Source organism: Cygnus atratus, chromosome 4 (genome assembly GCF_013377495.2).
Source record: "Cygnus atratus isolate AKBS03 ecotype Queensland, Australia chromosome 4, CAtr_DNAZoo_HiC_assembly, whole genome shotgun sequence".
Classification (NCBI taxonomy): domain Eukaryota; kingdom Metazoa; phylum Chordata; class Aves; order Anseriformes; family Anatidae; genus Cygnus; species Cygnus atratus.
The window spans coordinates 67,693,280-67,712,770 of record NC_066365.1 but is presented as its reverse complement, the minus strand read 5'-3'; the positions used below and the strand labels follow the sequence as shown (position 1 = coordinate 67,712,770).

Genomic DNA, 19,491 nt, shown 5'->3' with positions numbered 1-19,491 from the left:
AGGTGCAAGAAAACAATTGGAAGTGTGCGCAGAGCTCTGCTTCGGTTAGCAGACGCTTCAGTCTTTCAGTCATTTTTCACCTCTTTGGAAATTTGCCAGGCTTTTGCCCAGCTGAGAGGCACAGGGCACCTTGCCAGGGCTCAGAGCACCACACCCCAGCATTCATAAAATGGTGCACAGGGGGCTTCCTCCTTCGTGGTATGCAGGTCAGCAGCAGCATAGGATGCTGCAGCTTGGATATTTACTGTTAACTTCGGCTATTATTGAGTGCTGTGTGATAGGAAGGGGACTTGGGGGAAGATGAATGCTCTTGTTATCACCTGCAGAAGGTTGAAGAGGGCTCTCCAATTTTTCTTGTCTTTAGGGTTTGCTTGTGGAATGTGCTTTTCCTAGGTCACCGTCATGCTTGAATTACTTTCTTCCATTGCCTAGTTGCTATGTAATAAACACCTCTAGGAAGGGGTTAAAAACAAATGGTGACACGTGAATATTAAAAAAATAAAAATAAAGGTGTGGCATATAATGATTATTTAGCAATGACTACTGTGTAACATTTAACTAGGAAACCTGAGCTGACACAGTCTCTGGCAGTGCAGCCCGCTCACCATTTAGTAGTTGAGTAATCTGTGAACTACTGTAAGAATTTCAGTTGTGGTTCAGTATGTTCTAATGGAAATATAGCTGACAATAGCCTCTCAGTCCTTAGCGTTTGTAACGTGAACAGCTATCATACTGTAACTCCCAATGTTCAGAATTAATGAGTGGGTCCCATCCAGACTTGGGAAAAACCACTCGCTTCTTGTAAAATAAAAAAACATCTGGGAAGACTTTTTACTTATTTTCCTTTTTCTGAGCCTGCAGATTACTGTTGAAACATGCCTTCAGTGTCTGCTCCCTGAAAACAAGGACTGCGAACTACCTGGGTGCAGGGTGGGAGAAGGAAACTGAGTTCTTGCATTGACTTGATCAGACTGACCTTGTAGTTGTCTAAAGCACTTTTGTATTGAAGCAGAGTACTAAGAAATGTGTTGTGTTCTGTTCTGCCTCATCATCGCTGACAGTTTTACTTCTTTTAGACTGTTTGCTCATGCTGGTGTACAAGGATAAATCTGAGCGAGCGAAAGGGCATAAGGAGAGGAGCAGCGTGACCTTAGAAGACATCTGTGGCTTGGATCCTGGGCTCTCCTATGAGGGCTTGAATCACACGCTTGCAATCATCTGCCTCTCTCAAGTTGTGATGCTGGGATTTGAGAACAAGGAAACAATGTATGCGTGGGATGTACGAATCCGCTACAGTCTGGGGGAAGGTAACCTTTGTCTTTTCATACTCCCCCCTCTTCCTCCCTCCCACCCCCTCCACCCAGGAAAAAATCAAAGAAAAACATAGACAAAATGCAAATAAAAAAGTATAGTTCAGGAGAAGACTTGCTCATCTGAGTGAAGAGACTGTGCTTCCCCTTAAATCGTAAACCCTTCCGACAGGTTGTGATTACAGTAGTGCCCAGTCCCATTGTTTAACTGAGAGAGCATTCAACTTAGTTTTTGACTTTGGTACTGAAAGTGTGTAGCTTTGAAGCAGAGTGATAGGTTGAGCTGTCATCATCATTTGTTACATATGCTTTGCCATCTGTTGTAGTTATAGACTCGTTGCTTTGTAAAGATGATCAGGGAATTTTACACTAATAAAATATAGAGTATCAGAGACATGGATGCTTGGAACTATCAGATATGAAGCCTTGCACAAGAAAAGTTAGAGGGAGTCCCTGAACAATACAGGCAGATGTAGCTGCACCAGTGGGGACACTGACAACGTAGCTGTGTTGTGTAGTGGTTCTACTTCTTTACAAGTTTTGGGGTCTCTGTACAGCATAGGCTTGTCCTAAAGCATGGAGGGGAATTTGGATTTGGCAAAGTTGGTCTAGTTTTCGTGAACTTTCTCTGGTGCGGTACTGGGATGGAGAGAGTATTTGATCTCAAGCTGGGTGTGAGAATTATGGTTGTGATAGGAGGAAATGCAGAAGTGAGGATTTTTTTTTTTTTAATGCTCTGAATGAGGGGACAAATAGAGCCTATGGGGTGAAGGTATTGTTTCACATGTAGCCCTGGAGTAGGGACAGATGGGGGCAGTGTGTGAGTGGAGGTGAAGACGAAGGGAACAAGTATGATTGGTTGAATTGACAATAATTTGTAGAATGTTAATTGCAAAAAAGCTTAGGGGAAGGAGGCAAGACCAGGGTATGGAAAACTTGTTCAGGGTTCCATCTTCCTGTGCTGGGTCAGGTAGGTGAAAGAAGTCAAAGGGAACAGAATCTAGCTTGAATAGAGAGAAGGAGAAAGGTGTGGAGTCTACAAAGAGAAGATGGCAACTGTTTGATCTCTTTTTTTTTTTTTTTTTTTTTTCCTTAAAGACTAGTAGGGATGCCTTTGTGTGCCTTGGAAGTAAAGTGGCTGGATGCTGAAAATAGACTGTGGACAGATGACCTCAGAGTCTGGGAAGCAAGAGGGGGGTAAAAAATGAAGAGCTGACGCTGTTCTTGAATGAGGACCACAGAATGGAAGGAGTGTTCACTGAAATTCCCATTGTTTTCTCGGTTTTTCCCAGGTCAGGTGGATGTGATTCGTAGGACAGCTCAAGGGAATATAAGAACCAGCATTAGAGAAAGCAGGGGAATTAGGTGAGAGAGGTGTAAGCCATATGTGAGAAGAGTGCTTGTGTCCACAGCTTATTCTGAGAAAGTTAACATACTGTGAGCCACTGAATAGCTGTGAAGAAAAAAAAAAATTACCTTCTGCTCATAGGTGTATTGAGCTAGGTATCTTGTGGTTGATTTATTTATTCATCTATTTATTTTTACCCCAGAGCAGGAGTAGTACATGTCTTGAGAAGAATTTTTGAAAAAATTGGAATTTACCAAGAAAGCAGCATATGGAAAAAGCTTCATGTCCAGACTTGATTTTCCCTCTACTTTGTTTTTGCTCAGATTTGAGTATGCTGCTTCCTAACAGTGCTCTAGAATCTGAGTTCTGAGTTACAGCTCTTTGTTTTTGGCAGCTATGGTACCTTGTAACTGATTGTGTTGAATCATGGTCTGTTCTTTTATGAGGCAGAAACGATGCTGATGCTTCTGCTCTTATGCTTTAATTGCTGGTGAAGTACCTCTGAAGCTAACAGTGCAGTGGTGTCCAAATTATATTAAAAATTACATATTGAACATCAGTCGTCAAAGTGGTTTGGTGTGTCTTTCATATTTTATGTTTAGATAGGTTGTGTAACATAATTGTGAGCCCAGAAGGGGACATTGTGTGACTATTGATTTGCTCCTTAGCAGTATCACCACTGGCAAAGTTGTAAGGAGAGCTGTGGTTAGTTAGATCTCTCTCTGGCTCCTTACACATTTCACTCAAATGACTTTGTGGCTAATTCTGCTGGAGCCTTAGGGAACTTAGCAAATGTATGTCATGGATGAGGAGCTGACCTACAGCTAAGATGGTAACTAAGAATATAGCACCTATTTAGATGAGAAGCAAGGCTCAGACCTGGCTGAAATTCATGATGCTTGAAGGAACATAGTCAAGAGGCAGGGAAGAAATCAGACTGCCTGGAAATTACCCTCTAGATGTCATAGCAATGAAGCTGTTTGTGTGATCTTTGATGAATAACCACAGTCTAAATCTTTGTGATTCCTGACAAATGCTCTACCGAAAATCTGACTGGAAATGTAACAGTCCCAATCCTTCTCTATGTCAAGACAGACTTTTTTTGTGTGTGTGTGTGTCTGACCACATGGTGAAAGAAACTGGAGGAGTAGCGGAGGTCAAAGCAATTGTTTGAGAATTGGGTGCTTGCTGGCTGAAATTGTTCCCTTTGAATCTCCACTGTGAGATCTGAGCCTTTGAAGTGCTCCCAATAGCTTACTATTCAAAATGCAACAACTCTGGAGAAGATGGGAGACCAGCCTAGCACAGCTGCTGCTGTAGATAAGGACCCTTGCAGTGTAGGGGACACAGGAGGTGGGATTTGAACCTGAGGTTTGTAAACTCGAATGAGATAGGTGTCTTCCCTTTTCCCCTACTCTGCTGGAGTTTAGACAGTGAAGCATGGAGAGTTAACTGACTTGTAAGAGTGTACATTACTTATGAATCACTTCATTTCCTAATATTTTGAAATGTCTGGGCATCTACCATCACCAACTTGCAAAAGATTCACAAAGGTGGGAAAATGTAACTTTCCCCATTTTGCTGCCTGCTAGGGAAGGCAAAGTGCAGAAAGGATTAAAGCAGATTATTAAAGGTTGCAAATGAATCAGTGACAGAGCTCTGGTTAGAACTTGCTGCTTCTTTGAGCCTTGACTTTTGGGCTCTTTGGGCACTGTGTTATGTGTCTGTGTGCATACAAGTTGGAAAGGCTAGGCACAGGCTATTTTTTTGGAGGAGGAGACAGAAAGAAACTGCTGTACTGATGGAAGAGGTACGACTGAAGCATGGGCTGGATAACTAATTTGAGGTAGGGATTATTCTGTTAGACTTTAGATAAATTAATACAGCATTAAGTTGTAGCGTTACAGCTTAATCTTTTGTAGTATTAAGCCAATATATGTTTTCTTCTTAGACTAAATTGACATAACATAGAATAATGAGCTTATAGTTACACACGTGGGGTTGTTCAGGCTCTACCTAGAATCCCTGTGCTAGAGCCTGGTGGTGTGTGCAGGGGTCAGTCTACAGCTTAACAGAATGACTTGTTACATAAATCACGCTACCTTACTTATATTTTCTGTAGTAATTTTTTTCTTCCTTATTTGATAGTTCATAGATTTCAAGTTTTTGTAGCACCTGGCACTAAACTCGAGAGTGGGCCTGCTACCCTGCACTTCTGCAATGACATCCTCGTCCTTGCCAAAGACCTTCCTCCTAGCGTCATGGGGCAATGGAAACTCTCAGACCTGCGCCGATACGGAGCTGTCCCAAATGGATTCATCTTTGAAGGGGGTACCAGGTGCGGCTTCTGTAAGTACAAACAGAACCTGTCTTCTAAACGTTGTTTGAAACCTTTCTGTGGAAATGCAAGTGCTCATTTTGTCAATGTAGAGTTTGTGGAACCAGCTGTGTAGCTTTGTCGTACAGTCAGCTTCATGTCAGAGGTTCCGTTCCAGTAAGTAAGTAGGTTTCTGCTGGCCTCAACCCTGGCGTTCAGTAAAAACGTGACCATGTGGAGTTGTGGCTGAACATTGCTGTGTGGCTCTCCAGAAGATTTTCAGTCAGTCGTTGCTGGTGGACTCAGAGCAAGAATAAAGTAGTGAAATTTTAAGACCTGTGTCATCCAAGAGATAAGACAAAATGGTTTAATGTTGAGATTATTAAATTATAATTGATCCTGTTGCCTGCAGAGGGAAAGTGATGCTGAAGCTTTGAGGTTACCTGCAGAATCAAGGCACTTGTGTAAATGCTAATATCTAAATCCAGTAAAGAACTCGTTCCTAAAAGTTAGAAACTTCTGCTTGTTAGTTGCTTTGTCACTCTATGGGACCATAGGATTCATGGGGTCAAAATGAAAGCAAGCAAGCTGAAGCTAATTTCTGTTGCCTAGTAGCTAAAGTACCCCTTTAGACTGGGAGAAATCTCTTTAGTGTTTTATTTGGGAATTTTCTGGTAAAATGCAAAAAACTATGCAAGAGCTGAAAAGAAAAGATGATTAATGCAGCAGATATATCATATACATCAGTTGAAAATGTTGGATTTTAACTTCCAAAGCAGAATTTGAAGCTATGCTGTACTGATGATCTTTGAGTGGAAATGGATGTGCATATTGCCAAATTGGATGTGAAGTTGTGTGACTTTTGCATAACACAATGTGAAAATAACTGATTTCTTCAATTACTAAAATAAAAAAAACAACAAACATAAAGTTTCCAAGTTGATTTTCTAGCAAAATTTGTGTAGGAAAGGGGAATAGTTTTGTCTGCTTTACAGTAGTGAGAGTTATTTGCTTTGTCTGTTGAAAAACACAGAGCTGAGTTACAAGGGTGGTTGGCATGGACTGAACAGTCGTATCCTGATTTCTGATTTAGGACGCTTGCTTGCAATGCAGAAGACCCTACTGTAAATCTTTCCCTGCCTAATATAGTGGTTGGGGTTGGAGAGGGGTTTCCAGTGTCTGAAGGAATGGGTTGTAGGTACAGCTGGTAAGGAAACAAATCTGTTTTTTATTAAGGTTATTGTGTTTCAGTTAAAAGGTGTGGGAACAGGAACATGAGTGTCTTGTTTCCCAGTGGCATGGTTCAGACTGTCAGCTAGATGACTGGTTATAATGGATAAGGAGAAGTCAGCACAGTCACCTTTTCCTCTCCTGTGATTCTGCAGATTCAAGTTTAGCCTGTGTCAACTGCAATTAGTGTACATCTGCCAACACCTGCAGTTTGGTTTGAACAGGCTTTCTTCCATGCAGAATAAAGCGTTTGCATCTCTGTATGCAAGTGCCATTTTATCAGAACTCCGGCTCGCATTTAAATGTGTGCACTTCTGTGCAGACGTAATTTGGGTCTGCTTTTTGAATTCTTAACTGAAAATAGAAAATCTTAAACTAAGCATTCAGAATGCTCATGGGAAGAACTTTCCAAAACAGTGTCGTTCTTTTTTTTTTTTTTTTTTTTTTAACACTGCTGTACTTTTTAGAGTAGTAGTTTTTGAACTAATGAAATCTAAGATCATTCAACTGTGGAAAACTTATATTTAAAAAGTATAGGCAGCTGAAAAAAATGCTAAGCAATCTTTAAGTAAGATTAGCAATGGATTGATAACTTGTATAATCTGTGTAATCTATATAATTCCTCCAATGAGAGAATATAAAGCTTAACTACCGGGGTAATTGGTAGTCCTGAGGCTCTCTTGGGAAGCAGAGCATCTGTAATTTTTAGTGAGTAGAAGGTAGAGCAGTACCTTCTGTGATATGTTAAATTCAGTTTTTCCCTTAAATCCTAAAGCAGGTGTCTCAGAGAAGAGAGTAATTTCTTACTAATAAGGGCTTCAATTAATGGCTTAATTTTTGGAGTACATAATTGATGGCAAATGGAGTACCTGTGGATCCCACACACGTTTTATGCAGACTTTCATTAGAATATGGAGGAAGACAAAATAATATTGAGGGCTATCCAAAAGTAGAAATGACTAGCAGAAAACAATGATGGATGTTGGGACTTAGGTTCTCCTTTAAAAAAATAACTGAACGAAACCCCCACAATTGGCTTTTTCTCTTTCATGCTTTTTCCAGAGGGACTGTTCAGCACTGACTGGCAAAGAACTTGCCACACGCATTCCTGAAGAGTCTCTTTGTAGATATACTGCAGTTTTGAGAGGGACATTGTGATAGGGTATGGAGAATAGACATTTACCTCTCCTTAATGTGTGTGGCTTTTATTATAACGTTGATGAATGGATACAACTTCAGTTCTGGCTGTCATTCTTGAAAGGATTAAAGTAAGGGGTATTTGCAGATCAAAATGGCATGTGCTGACTTATTTATCACCTATCCTGTGTGGCAGTATCTTTCTTTAGTGGCTGCCTGAACCAAATTTGGGAAATGTGTGATATGCTACTCGCACACTTATTTGTGCTGGTTACGTTGCAACTAGCCAGGGAATTGCTGCTGTGGTGTTTGCTGGTACAGTCAGACCACCTCAGCATGTAACAGGGCTGCAAGGATGTGCACAGGGTGAGGCTGGGTTTATGAATGCTGTGCTGTCAGGAGCCGTGGATGAGTAAGGAAGTGTCTCTAGTACAAGACCTTGTGCCCTGCCAAGATTCCCTGAGGATGTGGGTACCACTGATACTCCTTTGGTAACCTGTGTGGCCTTATGAGTGCTGCAGACCAACAAAGGAGGTGGTCTGCAGGAGGTAAGTAACAAGAAATTAGACGGCTGAGCCACTCTCCTGCCTGCTGGACTCTTGTCTTGCAGGTATCTCTACGACAGCTTTCTAGAAGGTCTTGTAGAGCATTGCTTTGTGAAGTGTAATACATGCTCCTTGGTTGTACAGCTTACCAAAATAGTGTGTTTTTTATTTGCTGTTGGTGGGTTGCCTGTGTCCAGAAATCTGAGTATAGTATCTCCACAGCAACTGTTTTGAGGACATCTCAATTCTGAGTATTCAGCAATACGGCACTGGAAACTGGCTTAAAGAAAGAAGGTACATTTTGGTAGGACTGACCTCAGTCCTAAATTCCTGGTTTAAAAAACAAAACAAACAAAACAAATAAACAAAAACCCTTTACTCTTCCTTTGATTTTTTTATAATGAAACAGAGTGGGTCTATGTTATTGACTATGTACTGTTATGTACTGTTATGATCTGTATTTTTTTATTGGAATGGAATATATTAGATTACTAGTATATCACCCTGTAATTCTAAGCATTACTCATGTGATGTTGTTAAGGATGTGTATTTCTCCAAAAAAAGTTAGAGCAGTAAGTAATACGAACCATGTTTGTGATACCAAAAATGGTCAGTAGCCTGTATGTGAATATAGATGACCTTCAGTTTGTATTTCATTTTCATTACAGTGCTTAGGGAATATCTGTTTCAGTCTTCTTATTGGGTTAGGTAGCAAATGCAAGCACATATTACAGCATTACTAACATACAGGAACTTTCATTTACTTACGTTGAACATTTTAGTCTCTTTCATGTCCTTTGTCACCAGGTCCACCACCCCATTCAGCAGTAGGCTGAGGCCTGACCTAGTTTTCCTTTTTCTACTAATACACTTGTAGACACCCTTCTTGTTGCTCAGTCAGCTGAAATCAGTCAGCTCTCCTGGATCCATCTTCTCTCCAGGACTGTGTACCTTGGGATTCTTCCAAGTAGATTCAGGGTCAGTGAACAGGCTAAATTCTGCTCCTGCAGACTGATTCTGGGAGGTAGGAGTGAAGATGTTCTGGGTCCCTAGGTAAGCGTTAAAATAATAATAACCAAACAGACAAACTGGAATCTTTTTTTTTTTTTTTTTTTTTTTTTTACTGGGTTGCCTTACTGGACAGGACACAAACATCTCTAGAAAAGTTGGAAGTGGTGGTGGTTGTGTTGCTCTGCATGTCTCTTCTGGTTGTCATACTACTACGGAGTGGGAAACCTTGGTTCCTGGCTTCCTTTAGGGCTTCAAATCTTTGGTTTCTTCCTGCTGAGGAGCAGCTGGTGCCTGCAGAAAGAAGGGTCTAGGTTCAGTATGGGGCCTGGAAGCTGTCTCGCTGAAATCAGAAGAGAAAAGTGCAGTATGCCTCTGTAGCCTTGCAACTGGGAGCACAGCTACAGGGACAGAACCCATATTCTGGTCACTGCTCCTAAGCTTAAATGCTTAGTTCTCAAACTTAAAAGCTTGGTTGTGTAAGAAAGCCCCAAAGTAATAGGATATATAAATAGCTTTCCATTTACATTATTTAGTTAAATTGTGGCGTATCTTCTGTAAGTAGTTCTGGATTTGATGCAGTTGCTGTGCTCCGAGAATTTCAGCTGATTTGGGCTTATTGATTGCGGCTGTATCTTATTTCCGCATTGTAGAAAACCTAAATGGTTCGCTTCATAGGCCAGGATGCCAGCTGTGTAAAGAATGTCTGGTATGAAATGTGGATGGATGATACAAATGTGAAGCTATTGGTGACGGATTTGCTCCAAGAGCTTGAAGCACTGAATTACCTATGTTATGCTGAAGTTTTTCCCCCAGCTTCCCTCTCCCCTTTAAGCTTACCCTAACTTCTGGGTGCTGCTTTTAAACAATGGAATAATCTGTGAGTGTTTTTTTTTTTTTTTCTTTTTACACTACTGTAAATTGGGAGTATTCCCCAGAAATATGAATCAAATTGGTACAGATGAAAAAAGGAACAAATAAGATACCTTATCTTTCAAGGGAAACTTTTCTGGTTTCAGGAAGATACTTTGCATTTCTTGATATGCCCTTAATTAAAATGGTGTTTGAAGTTGTGGTGAGGCATACCCAAATAAAGAATCTAATTTCTGAGTGGCTGCCGACTGTTTCTGAAGGTCCAATGCTGTTTTGAACACTGGGGTTGTCATGACTCTCTAATCCTTTAAAAAGAATCAAAGTGTGCATTAGGCTAGAATGTGGTCTTGAGTCTTGTAGAGCCATTTACGTCCATGGTCTTCTAAATTCTTTTTAAAAATTTTCCGGGCTAATTTTTTGTTCGTATGTCCAAGATTGTTGTACTGGCATTGTCCTTTAGCATCATATTCTCTTTCTCTGTCTCTGAAGCTTACCTTCTAGGACATTTATAGAGCCTTCATTTATGCTCCGTGTCTCTTTTGCTAGGCTAAGCAAGCCCAGCCGTCTTATCTTCCCTGTAAGATAAAGCAGCTTATTAGTAGCTCTCCAGTGTACCTGTTTTTTAGTATGAATTAATCTTTGGCTGCAGGCCACCGGAATTATGAAGTATTTTGAAAAGGGTCCTACTATGTTTTTGAGCACAATATTAATGTTTCTTTTTTTCTTTAGAAGTGTCTGTCTCAATACCTGGCATAGCTGAGAACCTTTGGTTGCCATGGCCAGATGTTTTTGCATCTTGTCCTCTGCCTGTGCGTGGGCAAAGGGACAAAGAGCATATTAATTGTGGTACAAAATAGCATGCTGTGGTTGGAAAGTTTACTTATTGAATTCAAGCAACTTCTTTCACTAAGTCCCTTACCCGAGGGAGGAAGGGGGGGACAGGGAGAGAGTGCTCTTCAGTCTAGCAAACAGCTGCATGGTATTACAGTGATGCATACCACATATTCCTCAGCTTCCAAATGCTTGTGAACCAAATCTGTTCCAGCACATGACTGAGATGTGTAATTTCTAGTAGTGAATTTCTCAACTTTCTCAAGAAAGCGGAGAACAAATGTAATTGCTGGCTTTTATGTATGTTTTCAGAACACAACTTCTTTGAACCTTACCAAGTCATTCATCTCACCTGATGTATTTTGCAAGGACTGCAAAGCTTCTTCCATCCTTCTAGTTCTGTCTAAAAAAACCAAAAAATAAAACATATCTTATGTGAGTTGATCAGCAATTATGGTGATCAAGTGAATAACAGAATCTACAAAGAAATGATGGATATGTGCGTATATTGGATTTGAACCCATGGACACGTGTCCATACACTGTTTGCATGAGTTATATAAAGGCATTCATGTTTGTTTTTGGAATTTCCAAATATGTATTAGTTCTCCACAGAAATTATCCCTTGAGTTAAGTAGCCAATTCATACGGAAGTAAATTTCTTCACACATTTACTTTTTTGTTTAAAGTTACAGGCTTGTAGAGCCTCTCAGGAGTTTAAGAAGGACTCTTCTTAACAATAGTGATAAAAGAACAAGCAGTCCAGATGTAATCGTTATGTACAGAAACATTGGAGCTATCTTCTTTTCCTGAGTGGTAACATGGATGTGTAGGATTCTGCTGGGATATTAGGCGACATAGTCCATCACTGTGCTTTAGATATGAACGTCCTCTGTTATTTTGTCTCTGTATCCTGGTTGCTTATTGTGTGTGGGATGAGAAGGTCGTGTTCAGCAAAGCCTTGTGCCACGCTGCTTCCTCAAGAAAGGCATGTCCTTTGGCATCGACGTGATTCATGGGGGAAGAGTCGTACCCTTTAAGATGAGGCAAACTGATTTCTACTCAGTGGGGGAAGGAGGAAGGAGCTCAGATCAAGAGCCGAATTTCAAGTTTCTGAATGTATACTTTGCACCCAACTCTTTCTAACACAGAGTTCTCTGACTCTGTCATCTCTTGGAGAGGGGGAAATGAGACAAAACTGTGTGAGTCACCACCTGAAACTTTCATACCTGTCAGACTGCATGGGTAGTGTTGTAATCTCCTAGATGGTTTTTGATACTGGAGCCATTGCGTGTATATGTGCTGTGAGAAAGTGCAGGACAAATACCCTTTAAAAACAACAATAAATAACAGTATCAAAAAAATGTAAAGTAGGATTTTCCCTGGTTTATGTTTCATGAGCTAATGTGTGTGTCAGTCTTAATTCAGTTGCTTAAACATAGCTTTGTGTTTTAATATTTGTCTAACTTGAGTCTCAAGTAATGTTTCAGACCTTATACTCTGGAAATGTTGGCAAGCCAATTCTCTAGTATGACTGAATGAGTACTAGCAAATGAATTCTAATTCCAGTTGAGTTTATAGCAGTTTGCCAAATGAAATAAACTGGACCAGGAGCAGAATTTCTTTCTTTGATTAGAAAAGTGTTGATCAGTAAGATCTGAAGAGGAACGTATCTGATGGTGTGATATAGGAAATTAGAAGATGCTGCTAGCACCATAGTCCTGAACAGATTTAAGCAGAGCAGGCAGAGGCTTAGATATGATAAAAACTAGGAATGACACAATTGTGGACCAGAAATTGCTTTCTCCTGGAGTGGACAGTTTACTCCTTGCTGGCTATATCTAATTTCCTAAAATATTTTGTGGTCTACTTTTTATTATCACCTTTATTTGAATCCAGTAGCTCTTTGTCAAGCAATCAAAAGCATATCCATTGCTCAAGTGAAATGTGGATATCCTGTTGGATAGGACTGGGCATAGGTGTGGGAAGTGATGGGGGTGGAAGTGTTCTGGTCAAGACCAGTGCTGCTGCTTAAAGTAAAATTGACAAAGATATCCATGCAACTCAGAAGAGGCTAGAGAAATATATAGAAGTCAAATTTATGCCCAGATTAAGGGCCAAGCTCCTATGAGAGTAATGTGTAAAATTCTTTGCAGGACTAAGATATGATTTCTGGTTGTCTAGTGTGCTTGGTTCTGGTGAACTGGCAGCACTTTTTAAAAGTCTATTTTCTAATTTCACTGATTGCTGGGGTGGAGGGTATTTTGTCTAATGTTTTCAGATCATCAAGAAGGCCAACTACACTTCTTTTCTGATGTGAGTACGGTTTGGGCTGAAGGTTCTCAAACAAAATGTTCTGTGGAGCATTTTTAGTCTTGTGTCTTGTCCATGTAGCTATATATCATGCAGCTCAGAACTTGTTTGTTTATTTAGTGATTCTCATTCTAATTTTGCTTGGGGCTATTCTTAATGAATGGAAAGCAAAATATCAGAATAGAGTGAAGGGTAAAGATCTGATGACAACCTGTGGAGTCGTGTTACGTTCTGTTAATAATAGGCACATAGGACTTAGTCTAGGTTGTTTTAACAAGTAGAAAAATTTATAATATGACGCAGCAATATAACAAAATCCCAATCAATATAGGATATAAAACACTATTTTTTGATAAAATTGGGTAAAAGTAGAATTAACCTGGCTCATTTTGCTTTGACACTTTCGGTATCCCTGACACTTGCATAGCTAAGATTGGATCTACAAAATTCTAGGGGTAACTGAGAGTAAAAGACCCAGACAGCTGTAGAGCTTATGGTTTGTGTTTTGTCATTGCTCTGTCTGCGTTGCAGAAAATCAGCTTAAATGATTAGTTAGCTGTTGAATTTATGTGTAGTTTCATGACATACTGTGTATGCTGACCCATTTTTGGTTTTCTGTTTGCAGAATGTCTTGTTGATTTCATGGCTTGCCCTTTATATGGTTTTGATTGCTATGTTATAAATAGCTTCAGCTAAATATATTTCTGATGTATCCAGGTGAAAAAACACACATTTATGTTGTGCTTTCTTGCAGGGGCCGGTGTTTTTTTCCTTTCTTGTGCTGAAGGGGAGCAGATCAGCTTTCTGTTCGACTGTATCGTCCGTGGCATCTCCCCGACGAAAGGCCCTTTTGGTTTGCGTCCAGTCCTACCAGGTTAATATAGGAAGTACAGCGTGACCGAGCAAAGTAGGAACTTGCCATGTCTAGCACTTACTGCTCTGATTGTAAGAACAGCTTGCAGACACTAAGGGTGCAGAAAGTGCAAAGTGGTTTTCATTCTGAAATGTCACAGTACAGATGTATCAGTTGAATGTACCCAGTTTCACCCTGTTGCTCTGGCTCATTCAGATTTCTGTTGATATTGCTATCTTTAGCCTTCTCTTTTTTAAAGGTACTAAAATACAGCAATTTGAGTTGAGGATTCCTAACCTTTAGTCTTAAACTTGCACAGTGCAACTTGGATCCGTGTCGGAATTACTATTTTGATAGTTTAATGAACTGAATCCTGGAAAACTAACTTCTGGGGTATTTTGAGTTCATCCCAAACACTTAGAAAAGTCTTGCCAACCTTAAACTTTGCCAGGCCTCCATATCAGTTTCAGTTTTGCAGTTTTTTTTCTTTTTTCTGATGTGCAAGGATTAAATTCCTTTTCTTATTTCACGGTAAATGCTGCATGTACTGTAATGGTCGGAGAGGAAATTAGAATCACAGTAAGCCCTGTTGCCTTTTGGCTTCAGCAGATGAAAAAAATACAATGTTGAGTTGGAATGACCCTGTCAAACAGGGCAAGTGTGTGGAAATAAGATTGCAGAAAAATATCTTTGTATTGGCAATGTGATATAGTGGGAATAGGCTGAAAGAATGGTGAAGGACAAGGCAGGATGTGTAGGAGATATTTAAAGTTTCTGTTTAAGTGTTAGACATTTAATAGATGTTTTACAAGGTTTTATCACTGTTGTAAGATAATCAATTTCAGGAAGGAAATATGATGGAAAATGTTAGGTCTGGATGTGAAACTTGTGAAAATTAACTGCAAAAAGTTAGTTAAGGTAAACAAAGTAGCCACAAGGCTCATTTTCTCTTCTTCCCGTTATTGTAACACCAAGGTAAATTAAACAACCAAGTGGCATAGTAGGCAGTGAGACCTCATTCTTCTTATATGATGATGTGTTTACATTGAACTAAGAGGAGTGTTTAAAAAACAAACCACCACCACCAGAAAAACAGTCAACCCACCTCACTCCCCCTAAAACAGTGCTGATACTTAAAGCTTTGCCACTGAATGCATATTTTCTGTATTTCTAAAACTTTCCCGAAATATTTCATTTAACAAAAACGGATATCCAGAAAAATCATGCTTACAATGACTTTTTCATTTAAATTTATTATTACTATTTTTTAATGATGGCACATTCTTTGAAAAATGTACTATTCTTTTAATGATGGCAAATTTTTTGAAAAATGGTTTTTTAGGGACATGTAGAAGTAAATTTGCTTTTGCATCTTAGTTATCAATTCAGTTATCGTTTGTGCATTGTTATACATAGCTACATACCACATTTCTTTCCCTGCTTCAAGTGTTCTGATCTCAGTGAGTACATCCAATGGATGTGGAAAGTCCTGAGGTTGAGTTGGTGATTTCTGCAAAGGAAGACCTCTTTTCTGGGGTCTGTTTCATTTGTCTTCTTGGCTTGATGGATCTGCCACTGAGATGTAGTCAGCCACTGGATTTCAGTTTGTTTCCCTGGTCAAGACCAGTGCTCTGTAGGGAACTGTGCTCATGTTCTTGCATACTCCTCTGTGGTCCCTTTCCAAGCTACTTTGGTCCATCTAGCTGTTATTTTCCCATATCTCTAACCTTGTCTCTTCCATTTTTTTTGTTACCCACGTTATACCTTGTCCTTTGTAGAAACTTTTTATTTTTCATGTTCTCCTCCATTTATTGTCCCGTTCAGAAGCTTACACAGACCTGTTCAAGGCACATACACATATACAATACTAGTGATTCATCCATAAACTAACCTCACTTATCAAGTATGCTGCTGCACAAAACCTGCTGTATTTCTTGAAAAGGTCAAGTTTCTACCAGCTGCATACTGTATCTGGTAAGAGTACTGGAATGCACGCAACCTTTTGAAAGGGATATGGTAAATAAATTAGTCATCTGTACACCTCAGATAACTAGATAAAAATCCCCAAGCTGGGGATTCTACAAAAAACATCTATCCAATGTTATTCATATTTACTGCAGTACAGAGTGTTACACACCCTTGACAGTGCTTTATATATGCAATATTCTGTTTTTGTGTAATTTAATTTGCTTAGAAGCTTTCATAGGAAGCAGCCTTTTCTCCACGGTTTGCCATTTGAATTTGGTTTCTTTTGACTGTACCCCTCCAACTTAAACATGAAATACGCTTGAATAACTATTAGGGATTCCCAAGAAAGGAAAACAGACAAACCCAATCTTATGGAGAAAAAACATGGTGAAAAAAAGTCATATTGACAGTGTTCTTGGGCTCCAGTGCACGCATAACAAATATAGTCAGCATTTGCTTAGTCTGCTGTTCGAAAAGGGTAATGAATGACACCAGTGGCTCCTTATGTACAAACATCTCATTTAGCTATATAATTAAATGGAGCACTGAAGTATATAAATATATACGTGTACACTGCATGTGCAAAGGAAATTTGATCAAGTACTATATTCACATCTTCATTTCGGGATTGTAGTTTTAAAAAATACACCCTATTTCTTTAAAAGCTTGGTATTCTTATATAGATGCATTTGATTACTGTGTGTATTTATGTCATTTATAAAATATAAGTGAAAATACTGTGGAGTGGAACTCATAAACTTGACTGACCCTATAGCAGGTAGCAAAATCTGGTCTGACCTCTCATAACTGACCCTGCTTTGAGCAGCAGGTTTGACTGGAGAACTCCTGTTATCCCTCCCAACCTGAATTGCTCCGTGATTTTATTTTTGAAATGGATAGCAAATGAATGTGAATATTATAATGATAAAAATAATTCCATTATGTGCACTTACAAACAAAATAGAAAATGAAAAGAACGTTAGCTCTTTTACAGTTTACCACTGTATAGTGCTTATTTTGGGAGCCCATCAATTTAGAAGCTGCGTACCAAAATGCAGTTGATTTGTTAAAGGCTGCATAACCAGGTCTCACATTTTAAGACGTGACATTGAGTGGGAATCCAAAGGTAGTGTATGTATCTGTAGATGTTTTTAGGCAGTGTAATATTTTAATAAAGGACTTAATTGAGTGACAGGAGGTCTTTGGATGGCTTATTTTTCCCCAGCTGCTAGCTGATATAATTGCTGTAATTGGCTACATGCACAGTCTTTTTTTTTTTTTTTTCCTTGAGAGGGTATTTAGTAAACCAGGCCAGAGAATTTTTTGTTCTTGTCTTGACAGAAATCTAGGTATTGACAAAGTACTGAATCACTGATGGCATGGTTTGTAATCTATACTGAATTTACATGCATGTTATCTGAGAACTGTTTGCTTACCAGGTGTGTGGTGAATTCCTTCTTTTCACTAACAAGATTCATCCTGAATTCCAAAGATGAACACAATAAAGGGCCAACAATCTATTGGTGATATCCTTTGTTGCGTGGGGCAGATCTGTACCCTGTAAACCTGGCTAAGGCTAAGGGACAGCCTAGTCTTGCAGGCTGGAGAGACTCCAAGTGTAATGTCGATAGTCTTGATGCTCTCTTAATTTTGGAAGCTTTTTCAGGCTGCTTTGTGACTGACTGGAAAATGTGCAGTGCTGCTTGCTGAGGATCTATCTGATGCTCTTTCTTTTTGTCGAAGCTTGATACACCTTTGACCATTGCAAGACAGCTCTGTGGCTGCCTTCTGCACTATCTGTACCAAGTGGATCCTCCTCAAACTTTTAGGACATCTTTGCATTCCTCCAGACATCTTACAGGGTGTGGAGATGTTAGCATGAAGGTGAGGGGCCAGGCCTGATTTGCAAATGTGACTGCAGTTACAAAGGAAGAAAGGACAGATGTTCAGCCTAATTTATCTAACTTTGTTTAGCAAAGTAATTAACCAGTTGCATTTTAAGGATGCATATAATCAAAAATATCTTAGGTAGCTGCTGACTTAACATGATATGATGCATTCTTCCTGACAGGTGCTTACCAAACAACCTTGGAGCTTTGAATTACAATGACAATTTATTTGTGTATTACCAAAGTATTCAAAATCTCCCACGATGAGCAGCTGATGTGGCTCTAATGAATAACCACCAACGTAATATAAAAATAAAGTCTCCATCAGAGACATTTTTAGTCCAGCCAAATTTGATGTAATCCTTTCCTCTTTGCCCCAAAGCAGGGTTTAAGAAAATTTCAGTGACTGCCTCAAACAGATTTTTCTTTGTAGCAAGGAAACCATTTCTGGTTGGGAAATGATAAAGCACTTTCTTAACTGAAGGACTTGAGTGAATCTAACTGCCTAAATTCCATGGGAGTAAATCACACTATAGGATGCATTTGTCTAGAGTTTGGGAAATGAAGGTACCAAATTGCCCTGAGTCGTTGGAACTACTGTAGGATGTTGTGTGGGCAGAAGCTGCCTGAACTTCCTTGGACAGCTGCCTCAGTACCGGTCATGCTGCTGCTGTCCTCCTGAGTTAGTAATATGGCAAATTATTCCACAGTTACTTAGAAGCTTTGAGGTACAACTGTTGAGGAAAAAAAACTTTCTACTTTTTTTTTCCTTTTCTTCTTAACCTTATTTATAGGTTGATACAACAGGAGAGCATAGGTTATTCTGGGTGGCTGCCAGTGACTTCAGACCTTATCTTTTAGTAAAACCTCCTGATGACTGCTTGGTAGTCTATAATAAAAAATTCTGGTATAAGAATGCACTCCTGGGAAATGGTATTTTGTGTGTTTTCTATAGAAGTCTTGCTTATTAGCAGCGAACTTCATGGTTAAATGTGAAACAAAGACTGCAGTAAAACTGACGAACTATTGTTAAGAACATCTGCCTAAGAGTTTAAGTCTATGTACACATGGTAGGCTTTTGAGTTGTTTCTCTAGGTGTCTTCTAGTGCTTGCTGAAAAAGGGTTCTTGTAATCCTTTTTCCCCAAGACTGGGCAATGAGAGGTCAGAGCACATAACTATGAACCCAGTTTTCAGATAGCAGTTTCTACCTCACGAGCGATGTGGCAAGGAGGGTCTTATACATAGGGGATTTGTGTCTGTAGGTGTGTATTAGCTGATTAGGAAGTTGGTTTCAAGAAGCAATTGAGCATCTGAAATGTGGAACTTAATGATTTACTTCTAATTCCCTTCTACCTCCCCATCTTGTATTTTATTCAAGGCCATTTTTGCAGGAGCAATTTCTTGACCAGTTTGTGATTTTTTTTTTTTAAATTTTAGTTCTAATGCCTTTTCCTTCTGCAAGAGGGATAACAGTTATTAAAAAGCTTATAGCTGTGTATGTGCTCTAGTAACATTCTGAAAATCAATATGCATCAAGCAGTCAAATTTGTGAGGAAAGGGGAAAGATCTTTCCTACTGATAGTTCTTTGTTGTTGCAAGGATTGCTGTCTGTTGCATCCTGGTTTGACTAATCTGCGGGTCTGTTACGCTAACTTTCCATTCCAAGTGCTCGTGAAACCTTTTTGAACCTTTTTAGACATGAGAGCATTTAGCTACGTACAGTAGAGTAACTGGAGCCGAGGACATCTGAAAACAGATTCAAGCAGCAGCCTGTGACGCATTTTGCCACCGAGGAGATCCTTGCATAGACCTGTCTGAGTTGCACCATAGGTGCTGGTGGCCAAATCTCGGATCTGCCTTTGGCAGAGA

The 19,491-nt window shown here is 39.6% G+C and overlaps 1 protein-coding gene across 1 annotated transcript in view; it reads left to right on the top strand.

The window, feature by feature from the left end:
- The window catches only part of DOK7 (docking protein 7), a 64,067-nt gene that overhangs the window by 1,786 nt on the left and 42,790 nt on the right, over nucleotides 1-19,491 (top strand). The window contains exons 3-5 of the mRNA XM_035547276.1: nucleotides 1,062-1,307; nucleotides 4,807-5,007; nucleotides 13,666-13,785. Of these exons, the coding sequence (XP_035403169.1) occupies nucleotides 1,062-1,307; nucleotides 4,807-5,007; nucleotides 13,666-13,785 (567 nt within the window). The remainder of the gene's footprint in view (nucleotides 1-1,061; nucleotides 1,308-4,806; nucleotides 5,008-13,665; nucleotides 13,786-19,491) is intronic.